This window comes from Salvelinus fontinalis, chromosome 4 (genome assembly GCF_029448725.1).
Source record: "Salvelinus fontinalis isolate EN_2023a chromosome 4, ASM2944872v1, whole genome shotgun sequence".
In the NCBI taxonomy this organism is placed as follows: Eukaryota; Metazoa; Chordata; class Actinopteri; order Salmoniformes; family Salmonidae; genus Salvelinus; species Salvelinus fontinalis.
In genome coordinates, this window is record NC_074668.1 from 86,928,018 (window position 1) to 86,949,645 (window position 21,628).

The 21,628-nt window shown below is 47.1% G+C and overlaps 2 protein-coding genes across 5 annotated transcripts in view; both read right to left on the reverse strand.

The window, feature by feature from the left end:
* Nucleotides 1–476: 476 nt before the first annotated feature.
* On the reverse strand, nucleotides 477–6,651 carry LOC129854585 (uncharacterized). Of its 3 annotated transcripts, XR_008759334.1 has the most exons (3): nucleotides 5,039–6,651; nucleotides 4,872–4,989; nucleotides 477–4,822 (listed from the first exon to the last, which is right to left on the reverse strand). XR_008759334.1 is itself a non-coding variant. In XM_055921815.1 (2 exons), the coding sequence occupies exon 1, from the start codon at nucleotides 6,649–6,651 to the stop codon at nucleotides 4,873–4,875; it is 1,779 nt and encodes a 592-aa protein (XP_055777790.1). In that variant the 3' UTR covers nucleotides 477–4,822; nucleotide 4,872. The 3 variants fall into 3 exon arrangements, 2 of the variants coding, with proteins under 2 accessions (XP_055777790.1, XP_055777792.1); XM_055921815.1 differs by having other exon boundaries at nucleotides 4,872–6,651; XM_055921817.1 differs by having other exon boundaries at nucleotides 477–4,989; nucleotides 5,039–6,529.
* The window catches only part of LOC129854587 (palmitoyltransferase ZDHHC7-like), a 52,120-nt gene continuing 30,968 nt past the window's right edge, over nucleotides 477–21,628 (reverse strand). For both annotated transcript variants that reach the window (XM_055921820.1, XM_055921819.1), the window contains 5 exons: nucleotides 20,415–20,539; nucleotides 16,797–16,893; nucleotides 14,821–14,902; nucleotides 11,456–11,586; nucleotides 477–8,505 (listed from right to left, as the gene is read on the reverse strand). In XM_055921820.1, the coding sequence (XP_055777795.1) occupies nucleotides 8,326–8,505; nucleotides 11,456–11,586; nucleotides 14,821–14,902; nucleotides 16,797–16,893; nucleotides 20,415–20,539 (615 nt within the window). In that variant the 3' untranslated portion in view covers nucleotides 477–8,325. The remainder of the gene's footprint in view (nucleotides 8,506–11,455; nucleotides 11,587–14,820; nucleotides 14,903–16,796; nucleotides 16,894–20,414; nucleotides 20,540–21,628) is intronic.

Here is a 21,628-nt window from a genome sequence, read left to right on the forward strand (position 1 = left end):
TCGTAGGTTTATACAATTGTAACCTTATTTTAGGTACTTACATTTTTTAAACTCAATTTATATGTAGTGATTTTTTTTTAAACTTTGTTATTTTATGTTTTCTTCAGATAAAATATACGTGTAGTGATGTCCTATGTATTTATTTTGTTGTATTATAATATATATAAATATACACCATTTATTTAGTGAAGGCGGAGGGACTTGGTCATCCAGCTTTTGTCAAATGAACGTCAGATTTGATTTATTTTAGCAGGAGAAAACGCTGCTGGTTGATGCGTTTGTTTGCCGCGCGAATTGTATGCCGCGCGCGATTTAAAGTCACAATGTTTAGATTTCTTGGTGACCGTCATTGATTCTTGAATATTCTGATTGATATGAATCTAACATGATCTTATCAGCTTCAAATTCAATGCATATTGATTCACATCCACACGTTTTTGCACAGGGCAATAAATGGAACAGCCAAATAGCCATCATAATTTTAATCAAATCAGGTTTATTATGCAAAATAACACATTATAAAGACAATTTGAGACACATTTAAAAACATCTTTCAATAATTGGTCGTAGGTACCAGGCACACCGGTTTGAGTGTCACGAACTGCAACAATGTTCGTTTGTCAACACCCAAAGGACAAAACTGTGGGAAGCATTGAAGTCAACACGGGACAGCATCCCTGTGGAACGCTTTCCACACCTTGTAGAGTCCATGTCCCGAAGAATTGAGGCTGTTGTGAGGGCAAAAGTGGGGTGCAACTCAATACTAGGAAGGTGTCCTTAATGTTTTGTTCACTCAGTGTGTCTGCAGAGGTTACAGAAGATGGAAATCCTAAGTGTCCCACTTTTCTTCTGACTTCAGTCAAATAAATACTACAATAAAAAATGAACAGGATATAATACGTCAAGGATCAGACTGCTGCAATGGATATCTGCCGATTTACGGACTCATGACCAATTCTGCTATTTTTATATACATACATAATGTTACCGCCATTGTTTACTATGACTGAAAATACCTTCTGGACATCAGAACAGAGATCACTAACCTTCATTTGGATGATGATTTCTACTTCAAGGAGTCGGCAGCGCAGGACATACTGCTCACTCTGGACCGGGCCCCGATCCCAGAGACTGGACCGGGCCCCTGATCCCAGAGACTGGACCGGGCCCCTGATCCCAAAGACTGGACCGGGCCCCGATCCCAGAGACTGGACCGGGCCCTGATCCCGATCCCAGAGACTGGACCGGGCCCCGATCCCAGAAACTGGACCGGGCCCCGATCCCGATCCCAGAAACTGGACCGGGCCCCGATCCCGATCCCAGAGACTGGACCGGGCCCCGATCCCAGAGACTGGACCGGGCCCCGATCCCAGAGACTGGACCGGGCCCCGATCCCAGAGACTGGACCGGGCCCCGATCCCAGAGACTGGACCGGGCCCCGATCCCAGAAACTGGACCGGGCCCCGATCCCAGAGACTGGACCGGGCCCCGATCCCAGAGACTGGACCGGGCCCCGATCCCAAAGACTGGACCGGGCCCCGATCCCAAAGACTGGACCGGGCCCCGATCCCAAAGACTGGACCGGGCCCCGATCCCAAAGACTGGACCGGGTCCCGATCCCAAAGACTGGACCGGGTCCCGATCCCAGAGACTGGACCGGGCCCCGATCCCAGAGACTGGACCGGGCCCCGATCCCAGAGACTGGACCGGGCCCCGATCCCAGAGACTGGACCGGGCCCCGATCCCAGAGACTGGACCGGGCCCCGATCCCAGAGACTGGACCGGGCCCCGATCCCAGAGACTGGACCGGGCCCCGATCCCAGAGACTGGACCGGGCCCCGATCCCAGAGACTGGACCGGGCCCCGATCCCAGAGACTGGACCGGGCCCCGATCCCAGAGACTGGACCGGGCCCCGATCCCAAAGACTGGACCGGGCCCTGATCCCAAAGACTCATAAAAGGAAAAGACTGCTTGAGAGGCCGAAGTGCGGGCACCCCGACGAAACTACTTAAGAAAAAAAATAACCTGCCTCTCCCCTCCGTTCTATTAACAAACGTACAATTGGTAGGATAGTCTCTAACGGAGCTCATCCAGTTTATTCTCCAGTGATTGGTAGGATAGTCTCTAACGGAGCTCATCCAGTTTATTCTCCAGTGATTGGTAGGATAGTCTCTAACGGAGCTCATCCAGTTTATTCTCCAGTGATTGGTAGGATAGTCTCTAACGGAGCTCATCCAGTTTATTCTCCAGTGATTGGTAGGATAGTCTAACGGAGCTCATCTTCTGCACATCTATCACTCCAGTGTTTAATTGCTATATTGTAATTATTTCGCCACTATGGCCTATTTATTGCCTTACCTCCCTTATCTCACCTCATTTGCACTCACTGTATATATACTTTTTTCTATTGTATTATTGACTGTATGTTTGTTTATTCCATGTTTAACTCTGTGTTGTTGTTTGTGTCGAACTGCTTTGCTTTATTCTTGGCCAGGTCGCAGTTGTAAATGAGAACTTCTTCTCAACTGGCCTACCTGGTTAAATAAAGGTGAAATAATATATTTATTTTTGTTATATATAGTGCACTACTATAGACCAGAGCCCTATGGCACCCTATTCCCTATATAGTGCACTACTTTAGACCAGAGCCCTATGGAGCCCTATTCCCTATATAGTGCACTACTTTAGACCAGAGCCTTATGGAGCCCTATTCCCTATATAGTGCACTACTTTAGACCAGAGCCCTATGACTCCCTATTCCCTATATATAGTGCACTACTTTAGACCAGAGCCCTATGGAGCCCTATTCCCTATATAGTGCACTACTTTAGACCAGAGCCCTATGGAGCCCTATTCCCTATATAGTGCACTACTTTAAACCAGAGCCCTATTCCCTCTATAGTGCACTACTTTAAACCAGAGCCCTATGGCACCCTATTCCCTATATATAGTGCACTACTTTAGACCAGAGCCCTATGGCACCCTATTCCCTATATATAGTGCACTACTTTAGACCAGAGCCCTATTCCCTATATAGTGCACTACTTTAAACCAGAGCCCTATGGCACCCTATTCCCTATATAGTGCACTACTTTAGACCAGAGCCCTATTCCCTATATAGTGCACTACTTTAGACCAGGACCCTATGGCACCCTATTCCTATTCCTAATAATCTCCAGAGACACATCCTACAGAGCCTCAGGCAGTCTCCAGAGACACATCCTACAGGGCCTCAGGCAGTCTAATAATCTCCAGAGACACATCCTACAGACCCTCAGGGAGTCTAATAATCTCCAGAGACACATCCTACAGAGCCTCAGGGAGTCTAATAATCTCCAGAGACACATCCTACAGAGCCTCAGGGAGTCTAATCATCTCCAGATAGCATGTCTCCAGAGACACATCCTACAGACCCTCAGGGAGTCTAATCATCTCCAGAGACACATCCTACAGATCCTCAGGGAGTCTAATAATCTCCAGAGACACATCCTACAGAGCCTCAGGGAGTCTAATCATCTCCAGATAGCATGTCTCCAGAGACACATCCTATAGAGCCTCAGGGAGTCTAATAATCTCCAGAGACACATCCTACAGAGCCTCAGGGAGTCTAATCATCTCCAGAGACACATCCTACAGAGCCTCAGGGAGTCTAATAATCTCCAGAGACACATCCTACAGAGCCTCAGGCAGTCTAATAATCTCCAGAGACACATCCTACAGAGCCTCAGGGAGTCTAATAATCTCCAGAGACACATCCTACAGAGCCTCAGGGAGTCTAATCATCTCCAGAGACACATCCTACAGAGCCTCAGGGAGTCTAATAATCTCCAGATAGCATGTCTCCAGACACATCCTACAGACCCTCTGGGAGTCTCCAGAGACACATCCTACAGGGCCTCAGGCAGTCTAATAATCTCCAGAGACACATCCTACAGATCCTCAGGGAGTCTAATAATCTCCAGAGACACATCCTACAGACCCTCAGGGAGTCTAATAATCTCCAGAGACACATCCTACAGAGCCTCAGGCAGTCTAATAATGAGGGTCCTTTTTCCACATCAGCCTTTTACAAATGGACAAGTTGTTCACAGACTAAAGCTCTTTATTTTAAAACAAATTATATCTACAATCATAAATCAAACGGATACAGTTAAAAAGATACGGCATTAATCAATGGCGGATATTTGCATGATTGATGATTGTATTGATTAGGGTACTCACATCTCATAAAACAAACTGTTGTTTGACGATCATCAATACCCTGTGTCACAATGGCTCTGTTGTGACGACAACTAAATCAGCAGAGAGATGAGAGATGAGGTCAGGAGGGCTGAGGGGGAACAAAATGGTGGACTGAAACAGCCTTCATCATGAGGGAGGTCAGGAGGGCTGAGGGGGAACAACATGGTGGACTGAAACAATCTTCATCATGAGGGAGGTCAGGAGGGCTGAGGGGGAACAAAATGGTGGACTGAAACAGCCTTCATCATGAGGGAGGTCAGGAGGAACAACATGGTGGACTGAAACAATCTTCATCATGAGGGAGGTCAGGAGGGCTGAGGGGGAACAAAATGGTGGACTGAAACAGCCTTCATCATGAGGGAGGTCAGGAGGAACAACATGGTGGACTGAAACAATCTTCATCATGAGGGAGGTCAGGAGGGCTGAGGGGGAACAAAATGGTGGACTGAAACAGCCTTCATCATGAGGGAGGTCAGGAGGAACAACATGGTGGACTGAAACAATCTTCATCATGAGGGAGGTCAGGAGGGCTGAGGGGGAACAAAATGGTGGACTGAAACAGCCTTCATCATGAGGGAGGTCAGGAGGAACAACATGGTGGACTGAAACAATCTTCATCATGAGGGAGGTCAGGAGGGCTGAGGGGGAACAAAATGGTGGACTGAAACAGCCTTCATCATGAGGGAGGTCAGGAGGGCTGAGGGGGAACAACATGGTGGACTGAAACAGTCTTCATCATGAGGGAGGTCAGGAGGAACAAAATGGTGGACTGAAACAATCTTCATCATGAGGGAGGTCAGGAGGGCTGAGGGGGAACAAAATGGTGGACTGGACTTGGGGTCTGGGAAACATTGGTAAAGGGGGGGGACAGGACTTGGGGTCTGGGAAACATTGGTAAAGGGGGGGACAGGACTTGGGAAACATTGGTAAAGGGGGGGACAGGACATGGGAAACATTGGTAAAGGGGGGGACAGGACATGGGAAACATTGGTAAAGGGGGGGACAGGACATTGGAAACATTGGTAAAGGGGGGGACAGGACATTGGAAACATTGGTAAAGGGGGGGACAGGACATTGGAAACATTGGTAAAGGGGGGGACAGGACATTGGAAACATTGGTAAGGGGGGGGACAGGACTTGGGGTCTGGGAAACATTGGTAAAGGGGGGGACAGGACATGGGAAACATTGGTAAAGGGGGGGACAGGACATTGGAAACATTGGTAAAGGGGGGGACAGGACTTGGGGTCTGGGAAACATTGGTAAAGGGGGGGACAGGACATTGGAAACATTGGTAAAGGGGGGGACAGGATATTGGAAACATTGGTAAAGGGGGGGACAGGACTTGGGGTCTGGGAAACATTGGTAAAGGGGGGGACAGGACATGGGAAACATTGGTAAAGGGGGGGACAGGACATTGGAAACATTGGTAAAGGGGGGGACAGGACTTGGGGTCTGGGAAACATTGGTAAAGGGGGGGACAGGACATGGGAAACATTGGTAAAGGGGGGGACAGGACATTGGAAACATTGGTAAAGGGGGGGACAGGACTTGGGGTCTGGGAAACATTGGTAAAGGGGGGGACAGGACATGGGAAACATTGGTAAAGGGGGGGACAGGACATTGGAAACATTGGTAAAGGGGGGGACAGTACTTGGGGACTGGGAAACATTGGTAAAGGGGGGGGACAGGACATGGGAAACATTGGTAAAGGGGGGGACAGGACATTGGAAACATTGGTAAAGGGGGGGACAGGACTTGGGGTCTGGGAAACATTGGTAATGGGGGGGACAGGACTTGGGGTCTGGGAAACATTGGTAATGGGGGGGACAGGACTTGGGGTCGGGAAACATTGGTAAACGGGGGGGACAGGACTTGGGGTCTGGGAAACATTGGTAAAGGGGGGGACAGGACTTGGAGTCTGGGAAACATTGGTAAAGGGGGGGACAGGACTTGGGGTCTGGGAAACATTGGTAAAGGGGGGGGGACAGGACTTGGGGTCTGGGGAACATTGGTAAAGGGGGGGACAGGACTTGGGGTCTGGGGAACATTGGTAATGGGGGGGGGCAGGACTTGGGGTCCGGGAAACATTGGTAATGGGGGGGACAGGACTTGGAGTCTGGGAAACATTGGTAAAGGGGGGGACAGGACTTGGGGTCTGGGAAACATTGGTAAAGGGGGGGTACAGGACTTGGGGTCTGGGGAACATTGGTAAAGGGGGGGACAGGACTTGGGGTCTGGGGAACATTGGTAATGGGGGGGGACAGGACTTGGGGTCTGGGAAACATTGGTAATGGGGGGGACAGGACTTGGGGTCGGGAAACATTGGTAAAGGGGGGGACAGGACTTGGGGTCTGGGAAACATTGGTAATGGGGGGGGGGGGGACAGGACTTGGGGTCTGGGAAACATTGGTAAAGGGGGGGACAGGACTTGGGAATCACTGTAGCAGCTCCTAAACAATTAGGAAAAACAACCAATGAGACAAAATACAAAGAAACAACAAAAATACATTTTTCAGCGTTTCGGATTAGCTAAATTCTGGTAGTACCTCCCCCGTTTCAATGTGTTTGTCCCATTTGAGTCTACTGAACATGGTCCAGGTCACATGGTCCAGGTCACATGGTCCAGGTCACATGGTCCAGGTCACATGGTCCAGGTCACATGGTCCAGGTCACATGGTCCAGGTCACCTGTTCAGTCTGTCGCATCAGGGGCATAGTTCAGGTGTCAGTTCAGTAGATAGACTCTATGTCCAGGCTGTTTAATACCAGTAGTGATGGTCTGTGTTCATTAGATAGACTCTATGTCCAGGCTGTTTAATACCAGTAGTGATGGTCTGTGTTCAGTAGATAGACTCTATGTCCAGGCTGTTTAATACCAGTAAGTGATGGTCTGTGTTCAGTAGACTCTATGTCCAGGCTGTTTAATACCAGTAAGTGATGGTCTGTGTTCAGTAGACTCAATGTCCAGGCTGTTTAATACCAGTAGTGATGGTCTGTGTTCATTAGATAGACTCTATGTCCAGGCTGTTTAATATCAGTAGTGATGGTCTGTGTTCAGTAGATAGACTCTATGTCCAGGCTGTTTAATACCAGTAGTGATGGTCTGTGTTCAGTAGATAGACTCCATGTCCAGGCTGTTTAATACCAGTAGTGATGGTCTGTGTTCAGTAGACTCCATGTCCAGGCTGTTTAATATCAGTAGTCAGTACACTTGGGTTGTGGCCAGAGGCAGGGAAGACCAGGACCGACCGACCATATTCAGCCCTAGTCTCTCTGTGTGGAGGACTGACCCAGATACAGACCCATATTCAGCCCTAGTCTCTCTGTGTGGAGGACTGACCCAGATACAGCCCTAGTCTCTCTGTGTGGAGGACAGACCCAGATACAGACCCATATTCAGCCCTAGTCTCTCTGTGTGGAGGACAGACCCAGATACAGACCCATATTCAGCCCTAGTCTCTCTGTCTGGAGGACTGACCCATATTCGGCCCTAGTCTCTCTGTGTGGAGGACAGACCCAGATACAGACCCATATTCAGCCCTAGTCTCTCTGTGTGGAGGACAGACCCAGATACAGACCCATATTCAGCCCTAGTCTCTCTGTGTGGAGGACAGACCCAGATACAGACCCATATTCGGCCCTAGTCTCTCTGTGTGGAGGACAGACCCAGATACAGACCCATATTCAGCCCTAGTCTCTCTGTGTGGAGGACAGACCCAGATACAGACCCATATTCAGCCCTAGTCTCTCTGTGTGGAGGACAGAAGTCTTAGTCCCCCTCCACTCTGTTGGTCTGTCTCAGCAGAGAGACAGGGACTTCAGGAGACGCCCTGTAGTGGGAATGGGGGGGGTACAGCTGTTCTCCATGATGTAAGTTACAGGTCACACCCCATCCTATCAGTCCAGAAGGTACCACCAAAACCCCCATGATGTGTCCAACGGTCCAGAGAGGTCCGGGGGTAACAGATGGTCCAGAGAGGTCCGGGGGTATCAGACGGTCCAGAGAGGTCCGGGGTATCAGACGGTCCAGAGAGGTCCGGGGTATCAGACGGGGAAGAGCTGTGTTTTGGGCTGCTCAGCCCTCAGACAGAGAACTCCACACCACTACGGCATGTACGTGTCATCAGTAGGCGCCGCAGACGCAGGCCGGTGAATGGGTTGAGCCAGAGGACGGAGGGCGGGCTTCCGAACACGGCCTTCATCCCCTCCCAGCGCACACGCCGCTCCCACCTCGGCTTCTCATTCTTCAGACGCTCGATCTCCTGGGAGACGAGACAAACAGACAGACATGAAGACAGGCACAGATCGACAGACAGACACAGATCGACATGAAGACAGACCGACAGACAGACAGGCACAGATCGACATGAAGACAGATCGACAGACAGACCGACAGACAGACACAGACAGACACAGATCGACAGATTGACAGACAGACACAGATCGACAGACAGACACAGACAGACACAGACAGACAGATCGACAGACAGACAATCCTTCAGCATACGAATAGCATCCTCTCCATTTAATCACCTGATTTGAAGAGCAACAGAAAGTAAACCCAGGGAAACAGCCAGTGAACCCTGGGAAACAGCCAGTAAACCCTGGGAAACAGCCAGTGAACCCTGGGAAACAGCCAGTGAACCCTGGGAAACAGCCAGTGAACCCTGGGAAACAGCCAGTGAACCCTGGGAAACAGCCAGTGAACCCTGGGAAACAGCCAGTGAACCCTGGGAAACAGCCAGTGAACCCTGGGAAACAGCCAGTGAACCCTGGGAAACAGCCAGTAAACCCTGGGAAACAGCCAGTAAACCCTGGGAAACAGCCAGTAAACCCTGGGAAACAGCCAGTAAACCCTGGGAAACAGCCAGTAAACCCTGGGAAACAGCCAGTAAACCCTGGGAAACAGCCAGTAAACCCTGGGAAACAGCCAGTAAACCCTGGGAAACAGCCAGTAAACCCTGGGAAACAGCCAGTAAACCCTGGGAAACAGCCAGTAAACCCTGGGAAACAGCCAGTGAACCCTGGGAAACAGCCAGTGAACCCTGGGAAACAGCCAGTGAACCCTGGGAAACAGCCAGTGAACCCTGGGAAACAGCCAGTGAACCATCCAATGACAGAGATGGTATAGATATCTATAGATACCGTTGAATGAGGTTCACTGTTCCTGTAAACCAGTGGTGGAAAGAACTGACAGTTGAAGTCGGAAGTTTACATACACCTTAACCAAATACATTTAAACTCAGTTTTTCACAATTCCTGACATTTAATCCTAGTAAAAATTCCCCGTCTTAGGTCAGTTAGGATCACCACTTTATTTTAAGAATGTGAAATGTCAGAATAATAGTAGAGAATTTTTTTTATTTCAGCTTTTATTTCCTTCATCACATTCCCAGTGGGTCAGAAGTTTACATACACTCAATTAGTATTTGGTCACGTTGCCTTTAAATGGTTTAACTTGGGTCAAACGTTTCGGGTAGCCTTCCACAAACTTCCCACAATAAGTTGGGTGAATTTTGGCCCATTCCTCCTGACAGAGCTGGTGTAACTGAGTCAGGTTTGTAGGCCTCCTTGCTCGCACACGCTTTTTTCAGTTCTGCCCACAAATTTTCTATAGGATTGAGGTCAGGGCTTTATGGTGGCCACTCCAATACCTTGTCTTTGTTGTCCTTAAGCCGTTTTGCCACAACTTTGGAAGTATGCTTGGGGTCATTGTCCATTTGGAAGACCCATTTGCGACCAAGCTTTAACTTCCTGACTGATTTCTTGAGATGTTGCTTCAATATATCCACATAATTTTCCATCCTCATGATGCCATCTATTTTGTGAAGTGCACCAGTCCCTCCTGCAGCAAAGCACCCCCACAACATGATGCTGCCACCCCCGTGCTTCACGGTTGGGATTGTGTTCTTCGGCTTGCAAGACTCCCCCCTTTTCCTCCAAACATAACAATGGTCATTATGGCCAAACAGCTCTATTTGTGTTTCATCAGACCAGAGGACATTTCCCCAAAAAGTACGATCTTTGTCCCCATGTGCAGTTGCAAACCATAGTCTGGCTTTTTTTATGGCGGTTTTGGAGCAGTGGCTTCTTCCTTGCTGAGCGGCCTTTCAGGTTATGTCGATATAGGACTAGTTTTACTGTGGATATAGATACTTTTGTACCTGTTTCCTCCAGCATCTTCACAAGGTCCTTTGCTGTGGTTCTGGGATTGATTTGCTCTTTTCTCACCAAAGTACGTTAATCTCTAGGAGACAGAACCCGTCTCCTTCCTGAGCGGTATGACGGCTGCGTGGTCCCATGGTGTTTATACTTGCGTACTATTGTTTGTACAGATGAACGTGGTACCGTCAGGCGTTTGGAAATTGCTCCCAAGGATGAACCAGACTTATGGAGGTCTACACAATTTTTTTGTCTTAGGTCTTGGCTGATTTCTTTAGATTTTCCCATGATGTCAAGCAAAGAGGCACTGAGTTTGATGGTAGGCCTTGAAATACATCCACAGGTACACCTCCAATTGACACAAATTATGTCAATTAGCCTATCAGAAGCTTCTAAAGCCATGACATAATTTTCTGGAATTTTCCAAGCTGTTTAAAGGCACAGTCAACTTAGTGTGTGTACACTTCTGACCCACTGGAATTGTGAAACAGTGAATTATAAGTGAAATAACCGGTAAACAATTGTTGGAAAAATGACTTGTGTCACAAAGTAGATGTCCTAACCAACTTGCCAAAACTAGTTTGTTAACAAGAAATTTGTGGAGTGGTTGAAAAACCGAGTTTTAATGACTCCAACCTAAGTGTATGTAAACTTCCGACTTCAACAGTACTTGTACATTTACTTTCGATACGTAAGTATATTTAAAACCAAATACTTTTACCCAAGTAGTATTTTACTGGGTGACTTTCACTTTTACTTGAGTCATTATCTATTAAAGTATCTTTACTTTTACTCAAGTATGACAATTGAGTATTTTTTCCACCACTGCTGTTAACCTTAAAGTGTTCCTTTAAGTGGTGGCGACCACAGTGTGTGGCGTGCTCGGTGTGTGACGACCAGTGTGTGGCGCGCTCGGTGTGTGGCGCGCTCGGTGTGTGACGACCACAGTGTGTGGCGCGCTCGGTGTGTGACGACCAGTGTGTGGCGCGCTCGGTGTGTGGCGCGCTCGGTGTGTGACGACCACAGTGTGTGGCTTGCTCGGTGTCTCACCGTCTCGTCGTTGCAGATGGAGTGTATCTGCGTTCCGAACATCACCACGGTGAAGGTGAGGAAGAGGAAGGCCTCCAGACAGAGGAAGATCATCAGCATCACCGCCACAGGAGGAGAGAAGTCAGTGCATTCTGGGAGATGGAGTTGTGGGACAGGAGGAGGGGTGTCATTATTTTGACAGAGGAGGAGAGGTGTCTTTATTTTGACAGGAGGAGGAGAGGGGTGTCATTATTTTGACAGGAGGAGGGGTGTCATTATTTTGACAGAGGAGGAGAGGGGTGTCATTATTTTGACAGAGAATGAGAGGTGTCATTATTTTAACAGAGGAGGAGAGGTGTCATTATTTTAACAGAGGAGGAGAGGTGTCATTATTTTAACAGAGGAGGAGAGAGGTGTCATTATTTTGACAGAGGAGGAGGTGTGTCATTATTTTGACAGAGGAGGGGTGTCATTATTTTGACAGGAGGAGGGGTGTCATTATTTTGACAGGAGGAGGGGTGTCATTATTTTGACAGGAGGAGGGGTGTCATTATTTTGACAGGAGGAGGGGTGTCATTATTTTGACAGGAGGAGGGGTGTCATTATTTTGACAGAGGAGGAGAGGGGTGTCATTATTTTGACAGAGGAGGAGGGGGGTGTCATTATTTTGACAGGAGGAGGGGTGTCATTATTTTGACAGGAGGAGGGGTGTCATTATTTTGACAGAGGAGGAGGGGTGTCATTATTTTGACAGGAGGAGGGGTGCCATTATTTTGACAGAGGAGAGGGGTGTCATTATTTTGACAGAGGAGGAGAGGGGGTGTCATTATTTTGAGAGAGGAGAGGGGTGTCATTATTTTGACAGGAGAGAGGGGTGTCATTATTTTGAGAGAGGAGAGGGGTGTCATTATTTTGACAGGAGAGAGGGGTGTCATTATTTTGACAGAGGAGGAGAGGGGTGTCATTATTTTGACAGAGGAGGAGAGGGGTGTCATTATTTTGACAGAGGAGGAGAGGGGTGTCATTATTTTGACAGAGGAGGAGAGGGGTGTCATTATTTTGACAGAGGAGGAGGGGTGTCATAATTTTGACAGAGGAGGAGAGGGGTGTCATTATTTTATCCTCTGATTATAAAGGTTCTATTAACATTTAGAATAATTTAGAATCAAATGTATCATCATCACTTTCATAATTACTATAATCTTCAATATCATCATTATTATAAACATCACCATCATCATTATTATCATCATCATCATCAACATTAATATCATCATTATTATAAACATCATCATATCATCCATCATTCTCATCATCATCATCATTATCATCAATCATTCTCATCGCCATCATTATCATTATTTCATCATCATCAACATTAATATCATCATCATCATATCCAAGATGGCGTAGCAGTCATGCATCTTCGTCTTGTCCCGTGTATATATATTTTTCCTTTCCATTTTCTTCACATTTATTTTTTTAAATATTTTTTAAACCTCAACTCCAATATACTCTCCTGCAACCCTCCTCACCCAATGTGGTATGGATCTGCTATTTCCATTACTTAAGAAACCGGAACCCCCAACAGAAGCTAGCCAGCTAACTAGCTACCAGTCAGCTAGCCACTGCTAGCGGTCATTAGCTAACCTTTAGCCCGGACAACTCCTGCCAGTCTGCACAGCGCAATTCAAACCAGAGCACACTGGGCTCTTCTTCCCCACATCTACTGATTCCTACCGCAAGCTCTGAACCTTCTCACCTGGATCATCGCAGCTAGCTAGCTGCTATCCGAGTGGCTACTCCCTGGCTAACGTCTCTGTCCCGAAGAAAGCACCAATTAGCCTGTAGCTAGCTAGCTGCTATCCGAGTGGCTACTCCCTGGCTAACGTCTCTGTCCCGAAGAAAGCAACAATTAGCCTGTAGCTAGCTAGCTGCTATCCGAGTGGCTACTCCCTGGCTAACGTCTCTGTCCCGAAGAAAGCACCAATTAGCCTGTAGCTAGCTAGCTGCTATCCGAGTGGCTACTCCCTGGCTAACGTCTCTGTCCCGAAGAAAGCACCAATTAGCCTGTAGCTAGCTAGCTGCTATCCAAGTGGCTACCCCCTGGCTAACGTCTCTGTCCCGAAGAAAGCACCAATTAGCCTGTAGCTAGCTAGCTGCTATCCGAGTGGCTACTCCCTGGCTAACGTCTCTGTCCCGAAGAAAGCACCAATTAGCCTGTAGCTAGCTAGCTGCTATCCGAGTGGCTACCCCCTGGCTAACGTCTCTGTCCCGAAGAAAGCACCAATTAGCCTGGAGCTAGCCTGTGCTAGGCCCATCTCCCGGCAAGCTGAAGGGGTCCATCAGCCACTACTTGGGATACAATGCCAATTGGCCTGGACCCCTTTTACTGCCGATACGGAGCCCTGCCGATCCTTCACAACTGGTCTACCGACGTAATCCGGCCGAGGGCGTTTTCAACAGGCCCCTCCATCACGACGTCCCCTGAATGCCCACCCACTAGCCCCGGCCCGCAAGCTGTCCAGAGCATATCGGACTGTTAGCTAAAGAGGTCCATCAGCCAATTTCCTTGGGCTACCTATTTTGCCAATTGGCCTGGACCCTTTAATTACACGGAGCCCTGCCGATCCGTCACGACTGTTCTGCCGACGTAACCGTCCGAGGGAGCTACAACAGACTCTTCCGTCGCGACGTCCCCCTAAGGCCCTTCTGCTAGCCCCGGCCCGCTAGCTGTCCGAATCGCTGTGTCTCCAGCCCACCTAGCTACTCACTAGACCCCATGATCTCTCAGCTACGCATCCCTAATGTCAATATGCCTTGTCCATTGCTATTTTGGTTAGTGATTATTGTCTTATTTCACTGTAGGGCCTCCAGCCCTGCTCAATATGCCTTAGCTAACCCTTTTGTTCCACCTCCCACACATGAGGTGACCTCACCTGGTTTAAATGGTGTCTCTAGAGACAATACCTCTCTCATCGTCACTCAATGCCTAGGTTTACCTCTACTGTATTCACGTCCTACCATACCCTTGTCTGTACATTATGCCTTGAGTCTATTCTTCCGTGCCCAGAAACCTGCTCCTTTTACTCTCTGTTCCGAACGTACTAGATGACCAGTTCTTATAGTCTTAGCCGTACCCTTATCCTACAGTAGCCTACCATTACACTAAACATAGAAACACAGTAACCTACAACAGTGAATGAAGAAGTAAACAGTAGCCTACCACAGTGAATGTAGAAGTAAACAGTAGCCTACCACAGTGAATGTAGAAGTAAACAGTAGCCTACCACAGTGAACGTAGACGTAAACAGTAGCCTACCACAGTGAATGTAGAAGTAAACAGTAGCCTACCACAGTGAACGTAGAAGTAAACAGTAGCCTACCATTCCACTGGTCGTGGACACAGCTGTAGAACTGTAGGAAACTGAGGCAGAGGGCGTAGACCGAGATCAGAGCTATGTACATCTGGAGGGAGGAGAGAGGGGAGGAGGAGAGAAGGGGGGAGTAGGGAAGGAGAGAGTAGGGAAGGAGAGAGTAGGGAAGGAGAGAGTAGGGAAGGAGAGAGGGAGAGAAGGAGAGAGGGTAATGATGGAGTCAGAGAAAGGAGAGGGATGGGGGAAGGAGGTAAAGAGAGAGAGAGGAAACAGGAGAGAGTATAAAGGGGAAAGTGAGCGGGAGGAAGAGAAAGAGAGAGAGAGGAAAACAGAAAGAGAGGTGGAGAGGAAGAGGGGGAGAGAGAAAAACAGTGAATAAAAGGTTATTACCCACACAGACGCTGGGAGAGATAAACATCACTCGCTGGACATTAATGTAAGCAATAGTCAGACACCACAACTACACCATCACTCTAGTCATCGCTCTAGTTTGTAGCCTGCTGAAGGTCCTTTTGCATGGCTCTGGCAGTGCTCCTCCTTGCACAAAGGCGGAGGTAGCGGTCCTGCTGCTGGGTTGTTGCCCTCCTACGGCCTCCTCCACGTCTCCTGATGTACTGGCCTGTCTCCTGGTAGCGCCTCCATGCTCTGGACACTACGCTGACAGACACAGCAAACCTTCTTGCAACAGCTCACATTGATGTGCCATCCTGGATGAGCTGCACTACCTGAGCCACTTGTGTGGGTTGTAGACTCCGTCTCATGCTACCACTAGAGTGAAAGCACCGCCAGCATTCAAAAGTGACCAAAACATCAGCCAGGAAGCATAGGAACTGAGAAGTGGTCTGTGGTCACCACCTGCAGAACCACTCCTTTATTGGGGGTGTCTTGCTAATTGCCTATAATTTCCACATTTTGTCTATTCCATTTGCACAACAGCATGTGAAATTTATTGTCAGTCAGTGTTGCTTCCTAAGTGGACAGTTTGATTTCACAGAAGTGTGATTGACTTGGAGTTACATTGTGTTGTTTAAGTGTTCCCTTTATTTTTTTGAGCAGTGTAATAAGGTACAGTCAGGACTCCTCCTACACTGAGGTATGGTAGGACTTGACATCAGGTACAGTCAGGACTCCTCCTACACTGAGGTATGGTAGGACTTGACATCAGGTACAGTCAGGACTCCTCCTACACTGAGGTACGGTAGGACTTGACAGAAGGTACAGTCAGGACTCCTCCTACACTGAGGTATGGTAGGACTTGACATCAGGTACAGTCAGGACTCCTCCTACTCTGAGGTATGGTAGGACTTGACATAATAAGGTACAGTCAGGACTCCTCCTACACTGAGGTATGGTAGGACTTGACATAATGAGGTACAGTCAGGACCCCTCCTACACTGAGGTACGGTAGGACTTGACATCAGGTACAGTCAGGACTCCTCCTACACTGAGGTACGGTAGGACTTGACATCAGGTACAGTCAGGACTCCTCCTACACTGAGGTATGGTAGGACTTGACATAATAAGGTACAGTCAGGACTCCTCCTACACTGAGGTATGGTAGGACTTGACAACAGGTACAGTCAGGACTCCTCCTACACTGAGGTACGGTAGGACTTGACATCAGGTACAGTCAGGACTCCTCCTACACTGAGGTATGGTAGGACTTGACATCAGGTACAGTCAGGACTCCTCCTACTCTGAGGTACGGTAAGACTTGACATCAGGTACAGTCAGGACCCCTCCTACTCTGAGGTATGGTAGGACTTGACATCAGGTACAGTCAGGACTCCTCCTACTCTGAGGTATGGTAGGACTTGACATCAGGTACAGTCAGGACTCCTCCTACTCTGAGGTACGGTAGGACTTGACATAATGAGGTACAGTCAGGACTCCTCCTACTCTGAGGTATGGTAGGACTTGACATCAGGTACAGTCAGGACTCCCCCTACTCTGAGGTACGGTAGGACTTGACATCAGGTACTTACAGTGAAGAGGACAAAGAAGCGCTGGTTCTTCTCCCCGACACAGTTGTTGACCCAGGGACAGTGGTGGTCCATCTTACGGATACATCGCTTACAGATGCTACAGGCGAGGAGAGGGGAGATGGGAAACCTACATTAATTCCTTTGACAAAGACCCTGGTAGAAATGTGTGATTACATGACTGTACAACCGTACAAACTTCCAGGTGACAGGAGCCAATACAAGCAGTGACACAATGTATTAGACGGTAAAGACACGTTGAACCTCACTAGAAGGAGTCATGGACATTAACTAGTGAAGCTATTGGCCTAACCAGTGTTTAGATGGTGTGTGTGTGTGTGGTGTGTGGTGTGTGTGTGTTGTGTGTTGTGTGTTGTGTGGTGTGTGGTGTGTGGTGTGTGGTGTGTGGTGTGTGGTGTGTGGTGTGTGTGGTGTGTGTGTGTGTGTGTGTGTGTGTGTGTGTGTGTGTGTGTGTGTGTGTGTGTGTGTGTGTGTGTGTGTGTGTGTGTGTGTGTGTATAAAGGCGTCAGCATGCTTTAGTGTGAACTCGACTAGTGTTCTCACATACTTCAGAATAAACCACCAATAGTACTGTTTGTCCATTTGGAGACGCCGTAGCCAGTATCCACTTCCTCTAAAAAGTCAGAACGAATAGAAGATAACTCATAAATTGACGGTTTTGTCGAGGAGATCTTAGTCGCACGATTTTACATCCAACGAAGACGTTTCGTATTTATCACGTGTTTTGTTTTCGAAAGAAACCTATTAGTCTCCTTGAATACTGCATATGAACACGATATCTTTAAAATACTCTATCCCATAGTTGACCGACTAGATTTTTCCCCTTTTTTTGAATGAAATTGGTTCAAAATAAGTTATATATTTTTTTAACAACAAACACAAACACTTCAATAACAATAACAATAACAACAAACACTTCCTGTTGTCCAATCACTGACGAAGGGGTGGAGACCTTAATTACTGACCATTTCATAGTTTTGATGTCTTAACCATTCTTCTACAATGTAGAAAAAAAGAATACAAAATAAAAGAAAAACCCTTGAATGAGTAGGTGTTTCGGGTGGGAAGCATGCAGACACCTTATATCCCTCATCTGCAGTGGTGAGCCCTCTGTGTCTAGATGTGTATCTATACCATCTCTGTCATGGTGTCTACCTGCAGTGGTGAGCCCTCTGTGTCTAGATGTGTATCTATAGATATCTATACCATCTCTGTCATGGTGTCTACCTGCAGTGGTGAGCCCTCTGTGTCTAGATGTGATGTGTATCTATAGATATCTATACCATCTCTGTCATGGTGTCTACCTGCAGTGGTGAGCCCTCTGTGTCTAGATGTGATGTGTATCTATAGATATCTATACCATCTCTGTCATGGTGTCTACCTGCAGTGGTGAGCCCTCTGTGTCTAGATGTGTATCTATAGATATCTATACCATCTCTGTCATGGTGTCTACCTGCAGTGGTGAGCCCTCTGTGTCTAGATGTGATGTGTATCTATAGATATCTATACCATCTCTGTCATGGTGTCTACCTGCAGTGGTGAGCCCTCTGTGTCTAGATGTGTATCTATAGATATCTATACCATCTCTGTCATGGTGTCTACCTGCAGTGGTGAGCCCTCTGTGTCTAGATGTGTATCTATAGATATCTATACCATCTCTGTCATGGTGTCTACCTGCAGTGGTGAGCCCTCTGTGTCTAGATGTGATGTGTATCTATAGATATCTATACCATCTCTGTCATGGTGTCTACCTGCAGTGGTGAGCCCTCTGTGTCTAGATGTGTATCTATAGATATCTATACCATCTCTGTCATGGTGTCTACCTGCAGTGGTGAGCCCTCTGTGTCTAGATGTGATGTGTATCTATAGATATCTATACCATCTCTGTCATGGTGTCTACCTGCAGTGGTGAGCCCTCTGTGTCTAGATGTGATGTGTATCTATAGATTCTATACCATCTCTGTCATGGTGTCTACCTGCAGTGGTGAGCACTCTGTGTCTAGATGTGATGTGTATCTATAGATATCTATACCATCTCTGTCATGGTGTCTACCTGCAGTGGTGAGCCCTCTGTGTCTAGATGTGATGTGTATCTATAGATATCTATACCATCTCTGTCATGGTGTCTACCTGCAGTGGTGAGCCCTCTGTGTCTAGATGTGTATCTATAGATATCTATACCATCTCTGTCATGGTGTCTACCTGCAGTGGTGAGCCCTCTGTGTCTAGATGTGTATCTATAGATATCTATACCATCTCTGTCATGGTGTCTACCTGCAGTGGTGAGCCCTCTGTGTCTAGATGTGTATCTATAGATATCTATACCATCTCTGTCATGGTGTCTACCTGCAGTGATGAGCCCTCTGTGTCTAGATGTGATGTGTATCTATAGATATATATACCATCTCTGTCATGGTGTCTACCTGCAGTGGTGAGCCCTCTGTGTCTAGATGTGATGTGTATCTATAGATATCTATACCATCTCTGTCATGGTGTCTACCTGCAGTGGTGAGTCCTCTGTGTCTAGATGTGATGTGTATCTATAGATATCTATACCATCTCTGTCATGGTGTCTACCTGCAGTGGTGAGCCCTCTGTGTCTAGATGTGTATCTATAGATATCTATACCATCTCTGTCATGGTGTCTACCTGCAGTGGTGAGCCCTCTGTGTCTAGATGTGATGTGTATCTATAGATATCTATACCATCTCTGTCATGGTGTCTACCTGCAGTGGTGAGTCCTCTGTGTCTAGATGTGATGTGTATCTATAGATATCTATACCATCTCTGTCATGGTGTCTACCTGCAGTGGTGAGCCCTCTGTGTCTAGATGTGTATCTATAGATATCTATACCATCTCTGTCATGGTGTCTACCTGCAGTGGTGAGCCCTCTGTGTCTAGATGTGTATCTATAGATATCTATACCATCTCTGTCATGGTGTCTACCTGCAGTGATGAGCCCTCTGTGTCTAGATGTGTATCTATACCATCTCTGTCATGGTGTCTACCTGCAGTGGTGAGCCCTCTGTGTCTAGATGTGATGTGTATCTATAGATATCTATACCATCTCTGTCATGGTGTCTACCTGCAGTGGTGAGTCCTCTGTGTCTTGATGTGTATCTATAGATATCTATACCATCTCTGTCATGGTGTCTACCTGCAGTGGTGAGCCCTCTGTGTCTAGATGTGTATCTATAGATATCTATACCATCTCTGTCATGGTGTCTACCTGCAGTGGTGAGCCCTCTGTGTCTAGATGTGTATCTATAGATATCTATACCATCTCTGTCATGGTGTCTACCTGCAGTGGTGAGCCCTCTGTGTCTAGATGTGATGTGTATCTATAGATATCTATACCATCTCTGTCATGGTGTCTACCTGCAGTGGTGAGCCCTCTGTGTCTAGATGTGTATCTATAGATATCTATACCATCTCTGCCATGGTGTCTACCTGCAGTGGTGAGCCCTCTGTGTCTAGATGTGTATCTATAGATATCTATACCATCTCTGTCATGGTGTCTACCTGCAGTGGTGAGCCCTCTGTGTCTAGATGTGATGTGTATCTATAGATATCTATACCATCTCTGTCATGGTGTCTACCTGCAGTGGTGAGCCCTCTGTGGCTTGATGCTGCAGCACTTGGGACATTTATAGATGACCTCTCCAGGTTTCAGCTGCAGACTGTCCATGTACTCTTTGGTGGCGTTGCCCTTAGGAACCGCCCCCTGATGGGAGGAGTTAGACGACATCAGAACAGGACGGACCCAAAGCAGCTTCAGAGGTTAATCAATACATGAAACAATATAGTCTTTACCCTGAGGAGAGGACACATCAATCTATATAGTCTTTACCCTGAGGAGACATCAATCTATATAGTCTTTACCCTGAGGACACATCAATCTATATAGTCTTTACCCTGAGGAGAGGAGACATCAATCTATATAGTCTTTACCCTGAGGAGAGGAGACATCAATCTATATAGTCTTTACCCTGAGGACACATCAATCTATATAGTCTTTACCCTGAGGAGAGGAGACATCAATCTATATAGTCTTTACCCAGAGGACACATCAATCTATATAGTCTTTACCCTGAGGAGAGGAGACATCAATCTATATAGTCTTTACCCTGAGGACACATCAATCTATATAGTCTTTACCCTGAGGAGAGGAGACATCAATCTATATAGTCTTTATCCTGAGGAGACATCAATCTATATAGTCTTTACCCTGAGGACACATCAATCTATATAGTCTTTACCCTGAGGAGAGGACACATCAATCTATATAGTCTTTACCCTGAGGAGAGGAGACATCAATCTATATAGTCTTTACCCTGAGGAGAGGAGACATCAATCTATATAGTCTTTACCCTGAGGAGAGGAGACATCAATCTATATAGTCTTTACCCTGAGTAGAGGACACATCAATCTATATAGTCTTTACCCTGAGGAGAGGACACATCAATCTATATAGTCTTTACCCTGAGTAGAGGACACATCAATCTATATAGTCTTTACCCTGAGGAGAGGAGACATCAATCTATATAGTCTTTATCCTGAGGAGACATCAATCTATATAGTCTTTACCCTGAGAACACATCGATCTATATAGTCTTTATCCTGAGGAGACATCAATCTATATAGTCTTTACCCTGAGGACACATCAATCTATATAGTCTTTACCCTGAGGAGAGGAGACATCAATCTATATAGTCTTTACCCTGAGGAGAGGAGACATCAATCTATATAGTCTTTACCCTGAGGACACATCAATCTATATAGTCTTTACCCTGAGGAGACATCAATCTATATA